The 11738-nt window shown below is 45.9% G+C and overlaps 1 protein-coding gene, 1 long non-coding RNA gene and 2 other non-coding genes across 4 annotated transcripts; 3 read left to right on the top strand and 1 right to left on the bottom strand.

Moving 5' to 3' along the window:
• The first annotated feature begins 197 nt into the window (after positions 1-197).
• Positions 198-7372, top strand: LOC147198910 (uncharacterized). The gene is made up of 4 exons (XR_015102076.1): positions 198-670; positions 844-940; positions 1041-1096; positions 6163-7372. It is a non-coding gene; the product is annotated as an uncharacterized LOC147198910 (long non-coding RNA).
• LOC147198909 (G protein-coupled receptor 26-like) lies at positions 1797-8590 on the bottom strand. The gene is given in 4 exon segments (XM_086122272.1): positions 1797-4500; positions 4503-4755; positions 6200-6313; positions 7765-8590. Coding segments are annotated over 4 exon segments (1095 nt in total). The 5' UTR covers positions 8442-8590; the 3' UTR covers positions 1797-4449.
• On the top strand, positions 2963-3035 carry trnak-cuu (transfer RNA lysine (anticodon CUU)). The gene has a single exon. It is a non-coding gene; the product is annotated as a tRNA-Lys (tRNA).
• Positions 3762-3834, top strand: trnak-cuu (transfer RNA lysine (anticodon CUU)). Its single transcript has one exon. It is a non-coding gene; the product is annotated as a tRNA-Lys (tRNA).
• Positions 8591-11738: the final 3148 nt, after the last annotated feature.

Genomic DNA, 11738 nt, shown 5'->3' with positions numbered 1-11738 from the left:
TTAGTGTGTGTGTGTGTGTGTGTGTGTGTGTGTGTGTGTGTGTGTGTGTGTGTGTGTGTGTGTGAACCGCTTCATCCTCACAAGGGTTCGAGGAGCGTGCTAAAACCTTCTTCGGGAAATAAGTGAGGGACACCCTGAACCGGACGAACAACCATCGGCGCTCACAATCACACTTAAGGACAATTTACAGTGTTTCATTAACCAGCCAAACATGTTTTGGGAATGTGGAAGGAAACCGGAGTACCCGCAGAAAAGCCACGCAGGCCCGGGGAGAACATGCAAACTCCACACAGGAATCAAACCCTCGACCTCTGTCCTGTGAGGTCAACGTGCTAACCACTGGACCACCGGGCCGCCCGCCGCCTCAATGTAATATTCATGATTCATTTTTCAAAGTCAGAGAGAGCCACAACCCGCGGCTTTAGATCCACATGCGCCTCCGAAGCCGCAGGTTGCGGACCCCTCGGCAAACAACCATTCGCATTCACACCTAATATTTTTGTTCCCGAGGAGGAAGCCAGAGTAGGTGATTCAAACGCGAACATCAGAACTGTGAGGCAGATGTGCAAGCCACAAAATCCACCGTGATGCCAGCATCATGTCGAAATATCAGCATGACTTCATCTTCACGAGAGGTAGAAGTTCATCGAGGACGATGGCGAGTGGGAAGGTGTAGAATCTCTCTATTGTTTTTTTTTCTCTCTTCACACTCTGTAATCAAGAACATTTTTAACTCGACGCTGCTGCCTTATTAAAAGTCTTTGTCCCACTGCCACATCAGCAGCAGTGGCAGAGGCAGTGGGTGGAAACCACTGTTCATTAGTTCCTTTCTTTCATCCTCAGTGTGGGGGACTCAAGGTGTTATTCACGCAGTTTGAACATTTTCGACATGGACAAAAGGGAAATTTTTCCTTATCCAGATATCGACACAATACAAATGGTGAGAAGGGCAGAGAAGGTCCCTAACTGAGCTCCAGCAATCGGTAATGGGAGCGGTACGATTATAAAAGAATCATTGGTGTGGTCTCTTCGTATTGCAGGTTTTCATCTGTGGCTGCATGGTTGATCTGGAACATCCATCCTCCACTTCCGGCAGGTCGGGAACATCCATCCATCCATTTTCTGATTTGCTTCCCTCAGATGGGTCGCGGGGGCATGCTAAAACGTATTGCAGCTGTCTTGGGGCAGTCGGCGTGGGACACCCTGAACTGGTTGCCAGCTAATCGCAGGGCACACAGACCAACAAACATCCGTGCTCGCCCTCACACCTCGGGACAATTTAGAGTGTTTCATTAATCAGCCAAACATGTTTTTGGAATGTGGGGGGGGGGTGGAGGGGGGACCGGAGTACCCGCAGAAAACCCACGCAGGCAAACATGCAAACTCCAGAGAGGAAGGCTAGAGCCGGAATCCAACACTACATGTCTGCATGTGAGGCGCTAACCAGCCGCCCGGGTCGGGAACATTTCTCTTGCTATGAATATGGGGTCACTGTATATAAAAATAAATACTATTCATTTGAGGGGGGGAAGAAAATCCTCATTTAAAACTGCGAGTTGTAAAGAGCTAAATTCAAATTACAGGATATGTAAACTATTTTCATTGGGATTTTATTTACGCTTGGTTAAGTGCACACGCCTCGGGTCAAACTGAAGGTTCAATCAATACTTGCACTGGATGGTTTTCGGGTAACTTTGAGGCTTTTTTACTTTTAGACCTCTGTGCCGTCTTCATGAAGCATGCGTCTGCGTGTGTGGGTAGTTTTACGTATCCAGATATGCTAGCAGCCCATTCAGTTTGCATTGCACAAACTTTATTGACATGTAAACAGACAAACATCAAACACAGCTTGATAAAAAATAAATAAATGGATGCCACTTAAACGCTTTATGGTCAACATCCTGATTTGTCACAAATCCCTCATGAGTTACGAGGTAGAATGGATCCCTGCTACACGCCTTACCCTGTTTCGCCCGATGTCACCTCACATTAAAATTACTCACATGCTTACACCTACATGACATTATCCCACAAATAGCAAAAGGTGACTAAAGGTTTCGGATTAAATGAGGGTTCTTTGTCTGAAAGGCACTTTACAACTCATGCCTGACAGCTCCATCATAATACATCAACCCTGCGTCATTTGCCGCCATGTGTGAAACGCGCCATACAGTCCCGAAGGACTTCACATTTTACATTATCCCCTGAACACATAGTGCGTCTAATCTGGGATTTTCCATTGAGGTTACGCTTCAATATTAATCACGGCACCCAGTTGGGGGGGACGAACAGTATAGCATTGGTAATGCTGAAGGTCTTCATGCATTTAGGAAGCAAGGACCATTTTACGACTGTCTTGATCACATTTGGATCATATTGAAGGAGTTAATGGCACCAAACGGTATTTTACATTACATTACAGTATTTTAGATGGTCAATTTAAAAAAAAACATCTAGTATCTTCAGATTATTTTCTTTTAATCTGAAAAGCAGACCAAAATGTTTCCTATGTGCTTTGGAGGAAAAAAAACCCCAACTCACATTACTGTATCCTAGGCTCCATACCAAAATTTTAAACATTATTTTGGAGAAAAAGGGTGGTTAGATCAGGTGGGACTCTTACTTTCAGGGTTGTGGTCTTGAGCCTTATGATGAGCACTGGAAATAGTCTCTGTGAATATTTTTCTATCTGCAAAGCGTATCGTAGTCCTCAGATTTAAAAACATTTTTACAAAAGGCAAAAAGTCTGCTTAGCTCAATTGATAGTCTGTTTGACTCTCAGGGTTGTGGGTTCAAACCCCACCTTGGGCGTTAGCTTTTGTGTAGGAATGTATCACTTGATGTTATATTTTAGACTGCGCACCAGATTTAAGAACACATTTCTGGGGGAGGTTGTGAACTCGGCTGGTACAGCATGCAACAGGCTCAGATTTCTGGGTGTAAGACCCACCTGAGTTGTATCGCCCGGTTAGCTCAGTCGGTAGAGCATGAGACTCTTAATCTCAGGGTCGTGGGTTCGAGCCCCACATTGGGCGTTGCCTTCTGTTGAGGTGTCTTAAGTCCCGTGTGCTCCATTTAGACTTGAGACAATATTTCAACATACATCCACAATGGCAAAAAGTCCAACATTGGGTGTTAGAATCCTATACAGCCAGGTCGGTCCCGACAAATCTTTTCATTCGGCCCACGAAAGCAATTCAAGCATGTCAACTTCCATGATGCTTACTAAAGTCTGGAGATTTCAAATAGTCATAACTATAATGTCAGTTACAATGTTTGTACAATCCATTATTCTAAACCTTAAAACTAGTTATCCATCTATTTGTTGTTTGCTGTGTATGTAAGATGTGGAGGTGATTAGACATTTATATGGTTTCACAAAATTCAGTCATAACGGCCCTCCGAGGGAAACCGTAATAACAATGAGTTTGGCAGCCCTGCTCTTGAGGGATATTTTTTTCTGCCATGAGAAACTCGGTGTATCTTCGGCTCCATGCCAAAATTAAAAAACATTATTTTGGAAAAAAAAGATAGTGTACAGTACTCCTTCCCAGATTTAAAAACATTTTACAAATGGCAAAAAGTCTGCGTAGCTCAAGTGATAGTCTTTTAGAGCTGTCGGTTCGAACTCCACCTTGGGTGTGAGCTTCTGTGTAGTAATGTTTTGCCTGATGTTCGGCGTATCCCAGACTCTGCACCACTTATAAGCTTTGGATGCACCTTTTATTTTATCAAAAGAAACTCAGGGGGCATCCTCCACAGCCCGGTTAGCTCAGTCGGTAGAGCATGAGACTCTTAATCTCAGGGTCGTGGGTTCGAGCCCCACATTGGGCGTCAGGTTCACTGTTGGAGTCTTTTGTCTGGTGATGACATAGCAGACATAGCAGAGTATGCAAAGCCTGGTTAACTCACTTGGTCAAGCGTGACACTTTGACACCTACGTTGGGTATGCGACCCTGTTGAGGAATAGTTTTCCTCCATGTCAAAATAGGTGTATCCTTCAATCCATACCAGGTTTGAAAACGTACTTCCTGGAGCACAATCCGGGTGAACTCAGTCAATAGAACATGGGAGTCCTAATCTGAGTGTTTTGTGTTCAAGCCCCAGATGGGTTGTTGCTGATTTGTTGTTTCTGGAATGTGTATCTACCTGGTAAACCTTGGCGCGAACACGTAGCTCTCATTTTCAAAAAGATTTGTGACCCCAGGTTGAAAGCAGCGGGTTACGCTAACGGTAGCATGCACTGTTGTCATGCGCTTCGCTCCGAGTACTTCAGATTTCTCCCACATTCCACAAACATGCAGGTTCACTGATGACTCAAAATTGTCCTTTTGGTGAAAACGAAGGTGTGAATTGTGGTTTGTCTCGATATGGTCACGCGGGTGGAATTACCACCACAGCTTCATTGAAACCAAACATCAAGACATTTCCAGGAGGGAGAAAATACAATCATGGTCTCCGCTTCACTGGCCAAGAGATGATTTGCTGCCGGGCGCTTGGCCGTGATCATTAGTCGGGTTGGCACCGAGCTGGTCGTCCTGATTCCTCCTGGCGTTGGCCTTCAAAACGGCGGAGAATGATTCCCGCTGGCTCCTGCCGAGGATCTTGCGAGCCAGTAGGCCGCAGGTTTTCCTGTACTGGTGGCGGAGCAGCGAATAGACGAAGGGGTCGCTGGCCGCTTTGCCGTACACCAAACATTTGGACAGCGCCCCCCAGTGAGCGTTGATGTGCTCCGGGGAGAAGAGCTCGACCAATCTGTCTCGAAGAGAACAAGAGTGTTTTTGTCACGGTCGATTCAACCATTCTGTCCATTGAGACCTCTCAGCTCATTAGCAGGGCGCTAATCTTACTCATTCTATGCAGAGGATCAAGAACATGTAAATAGCCTAGTTTAACAAAATAAGCAGTACAAAGTACAGCTTTCTGCTTTCAGGTGCAGGCAGTAAAATGAAAAAAAATAGTCAAGCACAGAGAGTAGAAAAAAATCAACTTAAGGAACGTAACCACGTATCGATATAGGACTCTGATATTTCCTACAATGGGAGGAATTTAATTAGAGTGGAAGAGCCTCCGCGTGGCGAACATTCTATTGAAATGTCACGACAACGTCTGCAAATGTCAATCCGCCGATGCCCGAATGCATCCGATTGTGTTCAAGCGAGACGAACAAGCAAATGCATTGTTTGGTGGCTAATCTGTCCTCTTAATTACGCAGATCTCCTCCATTCTGTCAGACGGCTATTTCCATCCCACCGAATCTAACAGCTTGCGACAGGTCTCCGGCGCTAATGCACGCGGCCAAATACTAATGAGAGCTATCGAGAGTGGCGCTGACTCATTTGCTTCTTTCATCTCGCCGACGAGGATTAAGCGTGCTCGCAGGATCGATGGGCGGCGTGAGCGAAATCTTATTGCCACCACGACGCGGATCAAGTATCAGCACAATAAGGAGTGACTCTCAGATTCAATTCAAGTCCAGTAAAGTGCCGTTCTCATGGCGGTAATTGGCGATTAGCGTTATCGGTTCGTCGGTCACTCGAAAGTCAGAATTACAATTGAGCAGTGAAAGTATTAGTCACCTGTTGTGCCACAACAGACAGCATTTAGATTTACTGCACGTCGATGTAGCGCAATTAAGAGCAAGAAGAATAGGCAGAGAAGGTCCCCTATGAAGTAATAGTCGATACTACAGTAGAATATATCCCAGAGAGTATTGATGTATGCTCTGTTTGGATCTGTTACTGTTCCACGTGTGTTCAAATCGCAAGTGTTTGAAGATTTTTAATTTCCTTAGCATTTATGCTAATTTCCATGAGACCATATATGGAATTTCACAAACTGGGTTAGCATTAGGCAGCCCGGTGGTCCAGTGGCTCGCGTGTCGGCCTCACAGTGCAGGGGTTCAATTCCAGCTCCGGCCTCCCTGTGTAGAGTTTGCATGTTCTCCCCCCCATGAGCCCGAGTGGCTTTTCTCCGGGCACTGCGGTTTCCTCCCACATTCCAAAAACATGCGTGGCAGGCTGATTGAACACTCAAAATTGTCCCTAGGTGTGAGTGTGAGCACAGATGGTTGGTCGTATCTGTGTGAGTCTTGAGTCCAATGTCATGAAATGGCCCTTGTGCAAACCCTCCAATTTTGGTTTCGTGAATTTCTGACCACAGCAATTGGGCCAAAGTTGCGGCAAGTTCTGCTGCTCACCTGGTGATGACGTACGGGGTGAAGCACAGCACAAACGTGCCGATGAACGTGCTGATCTTGTTGGTGGAGCGCTGCCTCCTTTGCTTCTGCTCGTCGAGGCACTTCTGGCGAACACTGCGGAGGACATCGGGTGATGAAGCAAAGCATGCTGGGAAACAGCAGATGACATCAGATATCCAAAAGGCTGTAGAGAAATACACATTTTGAAGTACTTTCTTTGGCGTGTGCTTGATTTCTACTTTATTTTTCAAATCGTTGGCCAATGCATGAAGGTGGTGATCAAACTTTTTACACACGGCAAAAAATACTCGGACAGCTTCATAAGCCACATTAAAAATACAGTCGCGTAGTAGGCCAAGGTGTTCATTAAGAAGAAGAAGACAGACACTGTATTCCGAAAAGTACATTTGATATTTGAATAAGCCACTGTAAAATTCTGCAGTTTGTGTTGTGGGGTTTCCGACAAGGGTTAGACTTTCAAATCAGGATATCGAAGTTGGCATCGGCAGTGGCGGTTCTGGGGGGGGGGGGGCAACGGGGGCCAGTGCCCCTGTAGCACCGATTCTGGCCCCCCCTGTGGCCCCCCCTCCGAGCGCAGATTACGCAGTCGTGCCGAGTCGCCGACGCGAAAGGTGGAACTAAAGTGCGTGATTTAACATTCTAGACGGACCCTTTATTGCGCTGCGCCATTTACAAATGAGCGGGAAAATGAGAAGCAGTCCGCAGAGAAGGAAATTACCACGACACGAGTGCTATTTGCGTGTGTGTGCGTGTGTGCGCGCGCGCGTGTTTGTGTGTGTGCGTGTGTGTGCGGGTGTGTGTGTGTGTGTGCGCGCGTGTGTGTGTGTGTAACTTTTTTAGTCTCCCTTTTTATTTTAATTTTTATTTAACAGGATCAATATATAAGACATTGCCTTTTAAAATTTGGATAATTATATGCATGTAAAACATCTAGCTTCAGTGTATTTGCAATTTTTGTCCCCGGCAAGCTGGTACCATATCATCCCCTGGCTTGAATATTCTCAACAGACGTATTGTTACGCTTGCAGACATTTTAGCCCTCCTAATACTGTTTTTTTCTCATCACTGTAATGTTATGACTACAATTTCAAAGTCTGAAGAAATAAAAAGTCAAATAAGATTTCGAATCTGTCTTTTTAGCCCTGGGTTGAATGTGCCCCCCCATCAAAACCCCTGGCCCCAGCCCGGCCCCCTCAGTGAAATTGATCCAGAACCGCCCCTGGGCATCGGGTGTCAAAATCGGGTTTCAAAGTAGATTTAGAGTTTTAAGTAGGGTGACAGTTTATAACAATGTCAGAATGTGTGACCTCAGGTTTTTTGCTGCCCATTAAAATTTTTTGGGGGGGACGAGAGTGAGTGAAAGCACCCTCTCCCCCGAGAGCAGCTCCCCCGCCCACCACAACCACCACCACAGCCCCCCCCCCCCACCTTTTGTACGCCCACTGTTACAGACAGATTTTGAAGCAATGCAATTTCCTCTCCTTAATGCAAAAGATAAGAGGGGAAGAAGAAGACGACGAATTCCGGTGGGAAGTGCTCTTCACCTGGGATGAATGTCGACGAGCAGCAGCAGCGTCTGCATGGTGATGACGTCGATGCGCTTGCAGTGGAACCTCGCCACCCGGAGCACTTTCAAGTAGGTCACGCACATGGCCACCAGCGCGAGCAGACAGCTGAGCGCGTGCAGGGCCACGGTGAAGACCAAGAAGTGCGGTCCGCCCCCCTTGGCCCTGGCGCCGCGTAGGGTGCACGACGCATACAGCTGGTGGTAGCCCACCCACGAGCGGCAGGAGGCGGCGGCGGAGAAGCACAGCGAGTGCGCCCACGTGTAGCCCACCGCCGCCGCCGCGTCCCGGCGTCGCACCCTGGAGTGGTAACTGAGCGGGAAGACCACCGCCACCCATCGGTCGATGCTGAGCGCCGCCATGGTCAGCATGGAGTTGGTGGTGAGGAAGGTGTCCAGGAAGCCCACCGTCTGGCACAGAGCCCCTCCTCCGCGCTGCTGCCGGCCGGATGTGAGGAGCCCCGCGAGGGTGAGGGGCATGTTGGAGACGCTCTGCAACAGGTTGCAGAAGGTCAAGTTGAGGATGAAGAGAGCGGGGACTTCCTTGCGGATCTCCGCGTTGTGCACGAAGCAGATCAGCACCAGAAGGTTGGACAGCAGCGACACCGCGATGATAACCAGCAGCAACGCGGCGCACGCCACGTCCGCGTCGTGCATGGTGCCGCGTCCTCGGGTCAGCCGAAGCTCGCCGCGGGTTGCCGCAGACTCAACACGCGCATCGTGCGAACTGAACACCCAAGAATGTGCTGGCTGTTGCTTCCCAAGCTTTGACTGGATCCCGCCGGCTCATGCGCAAATACGCATCAACGCAAAACGCATCCTCCAGAAAAAAAAGGGGTGGGGTGGTGCTGGGGGGGGGGGGGGGGTGTAGTCCAACCTTCTCTTTTCTGCCAGTGACTGTGTCATCGTGCTCGTCTTTTCCGTCGGCGCATCAGAGGACTGAACAACCCACCCCCTTGTGTTTAAAAATAGACCCATTTGGCATGGGAAAAAATAGCAAACGCACGGTTGCGTGGTTGCGTTCTGATGTCACGGAGAACGTCACCCAAACACCGACGCAATAGTGATCGATCGAAATGTGCTTTTCGAACTTTTCTCCCCACCCTCAAATGAATAACTTCACATTTCTTTTGCTTGCCCCGTGGGAGGATGCTTTTCTGCAATATTCCCTTGCGTTGATGAAAACTGGGGCGGCACCGCGTTCTTTCTTTCCTTCTTTCTTTTTTTATCTATTTAAAGGACATTGTAAACTGCCTCATTGACATGCAAAATGCCAAGTTTTTGTTGGCCGGACTAGACGGTTAAAATCAATTTGGTAATTTCAATAAAAGTGTCTATCTCTATTGCAATGACATTTATATCAGTTAAATAGCTTCATGGTTGTTGAGATGCCAATATATACTGCAATATATACTGTATACGGTAGCTACAGTATATATCTCTAAAACAAAGGTGTGGCATATCGGGTGGTATTGGTCCGACGCGGCCCTTCCAAAACAAAACTTCAGACAAAATGCTATAAATAGCACACACACCAAAAAAATCTAGTTACATCCTAGTTCTTCAACAAATTAGACTGGTCCTCACAGGACTGAGGGAAAACGGTTCCCCAGCCCTACGTGAGGGTTGCCAAATATGGTTCCGAGCACCATAAAAGGTTAAAATGCCTCTTCGCTTGAGCTCAAAGCACAGTTTCATCTCAGTGTGACCGACCCCATTAGTGTTGTCTGTAATATGCCGTCTGTGTCACTTTGAATTCATCACAGACGTCTGCATCGACTGCATTGGTGGTGCAGCCTTTGGCATTGGCAGTGCAGTTCTCGTATCGTAGTTGAGGGGTGGGGGCATGCTACATTTTCACGGGCGCGAGACGTAAAGCCATTGTGATGGGTTGTGTGGGTGTTTGCCAGCAACACCCGAGCACATGTGACCATGGCGACCAACTTCGCTGAGATCTCTCCCTACTGTACAGTTTGTATCATCGGGAATCACATTGCAACCGCTGTGAGATGCTCACGTGTTTTTTTTCTCTCCTCGCCCCCAGATGAAAGCTGGCAAACAACATCCAAAGTAGATATTGCGATTGTTTTTGCTGAGGGATGTATGAAAGGCTGAATTGAGAACAATGGGTGGAAAAGGCATCACAACATTTTGTGAACCTTGCTTATTTGCAAAGTTGAATGATCCTGGTCACCGCCTCTTCCCCCTTGTGTGTTTCAACATGATTGGTCAATAAAGCTGATTCTGATTTTTGGGAACGTGTCACATGATTATTCACCGTAAATCTTGTTCGTTTGCTGCAAAGTACTTGACCACTCCAAAAATGATTTAAAACAACGTCACATATCTGTAGGTTGGTCCTTGAGTCACTCGCGAAACTTGAGCGTTTTGTCATGCCCCATATTTTGCTTTGTGCTGTATTTACATTATTCTGGCTGCAACCTGACGTCTTTAACTATGTATGTATGTTATGTACACTATATATGTCACGTAACTCACCGTAATAAATAAATACAGAAATAAACGGTCACTCGCGGGAACTTTGTTCTGGGAGGTGTGGTGGTGGTGGGAGAAACAATTTTTTAGGACGCAATTGTTTCCATATGACGTCACATGTAGCCATGCCAGTCTACTGTTTAGCTCGCCGAACAACAGGTGTTCCGTTGCTAGCTTTAGCATAGAGTTGAACGGAGCGAAAGTTTTTTTTTTTTGGTCCCTATACTTCAAACTAACGTCACACTGGTGAGACATATTTCACTTCTAACGTTTTTGAGTCTCATTTAAACGCGTGGAAACTGTCCAATTCACTCAGCTACCTAATGTCTAGATTCTGCTTCATGTCTGTATCGTCATGTTGGCGATAGAAGGTCATGAAATCCCTGAAAATGTCCACATTAACATAATTTCTAGTTAGTTTTGGGGTGAAATGCACGACGTTGTACCCATGTCCACATTCTTGCCAGAACACATGGCTTCTATTTTGTTTTCCTCGCATATAATCTAATTTTATTTGCATTGTTATTCTAATCTGGTCTATTAAAGCAAATAACAAGACTGTATTTTATCGAAGTACTGAAATCTAATGTTAATCTCCATGAAAGTGTATTTTAAGATGCATGTAATTAGTGTGCTGGAAAATTGTGTTAAATTGTTCAAGTTATTGTTTAGTTAAATTGCCATTGCCGATTACAGTATCTATTATCTTGTGATTATTGTTCCCTCTGGTATCTCATCTCCCTGTTATGTCATCTCCCATTGGGTTGTATTTGACACATAATATCCCAAAATGTCCGCTATTATGTCCCATTATTTCTCATTTTGTCCGACAGAGTCCCATTTGTGCCACAGTGTACTTTTAATATCCACAGTTATGTCCCATGATGCTCTATTTTGTTCCATCATGCCCCATGTTGTCCCTTATTGTTACTTATGTCCATTTTGTGCTATACTGTCCCATAATGTCTGATACTATGTCACATTCTGTCCCAAATTGTATCTCATCATGTCCTATTTGTCTCATACTGCTCTTTTATGTCATTTCTAATGACACTACTTTTTTTTTTGTCTTCATGTCCCCTAAAGTCGCTTTTGTCCATATTGTCCCATAATTGTGTCATATTCTCAACTCAACTTTATTTACCGAGCACTTTAAAACAACCATAGCTGCATACAAAGTGCTGTACTGGACATAAAGTAAAAATTGGCATGTAAAAACAAAACCGTTAAAATATTTTTAACAATAATTTTAACAAAGACAGTAAAAACAATCAAACACTAAAAGATTGCCGAGTCAAAAGACAAAGACTAAGTTTGTCAGACCCTTCTGCGCTCTATGACACGAAAAAAAAGGAAATGATGTATAAATATGTCATGGGTAGGCGGTCGCAGTGGCTTTTCTTGGTGTATTTATCCGTCACGGGGAATAAAAGAGTTAAGATGAGTTTTAAAGATGGG

The sequence above is a fragment of the Hippocampus guttulatus genome, chromosome 10 (genome assembly GCF_054856545.1).
Source record: "Hippocampus guttulatus isolate MCC_2025c chromosome 10, RoL_Hgut_1.0, whole genome shotgun sequence".
Taxonomy (NCBI): Eukaryota; Metazoa; Chordata; class Actinopteri; order Syngnathiformes; family Syngnathidae; genus Hippocampus; species Hippocampus guttulatus.
Note: the sequence above shows the minus strand (reverse complement) of the source record. Positions and strands in the feature narration are given on the sequence as shown.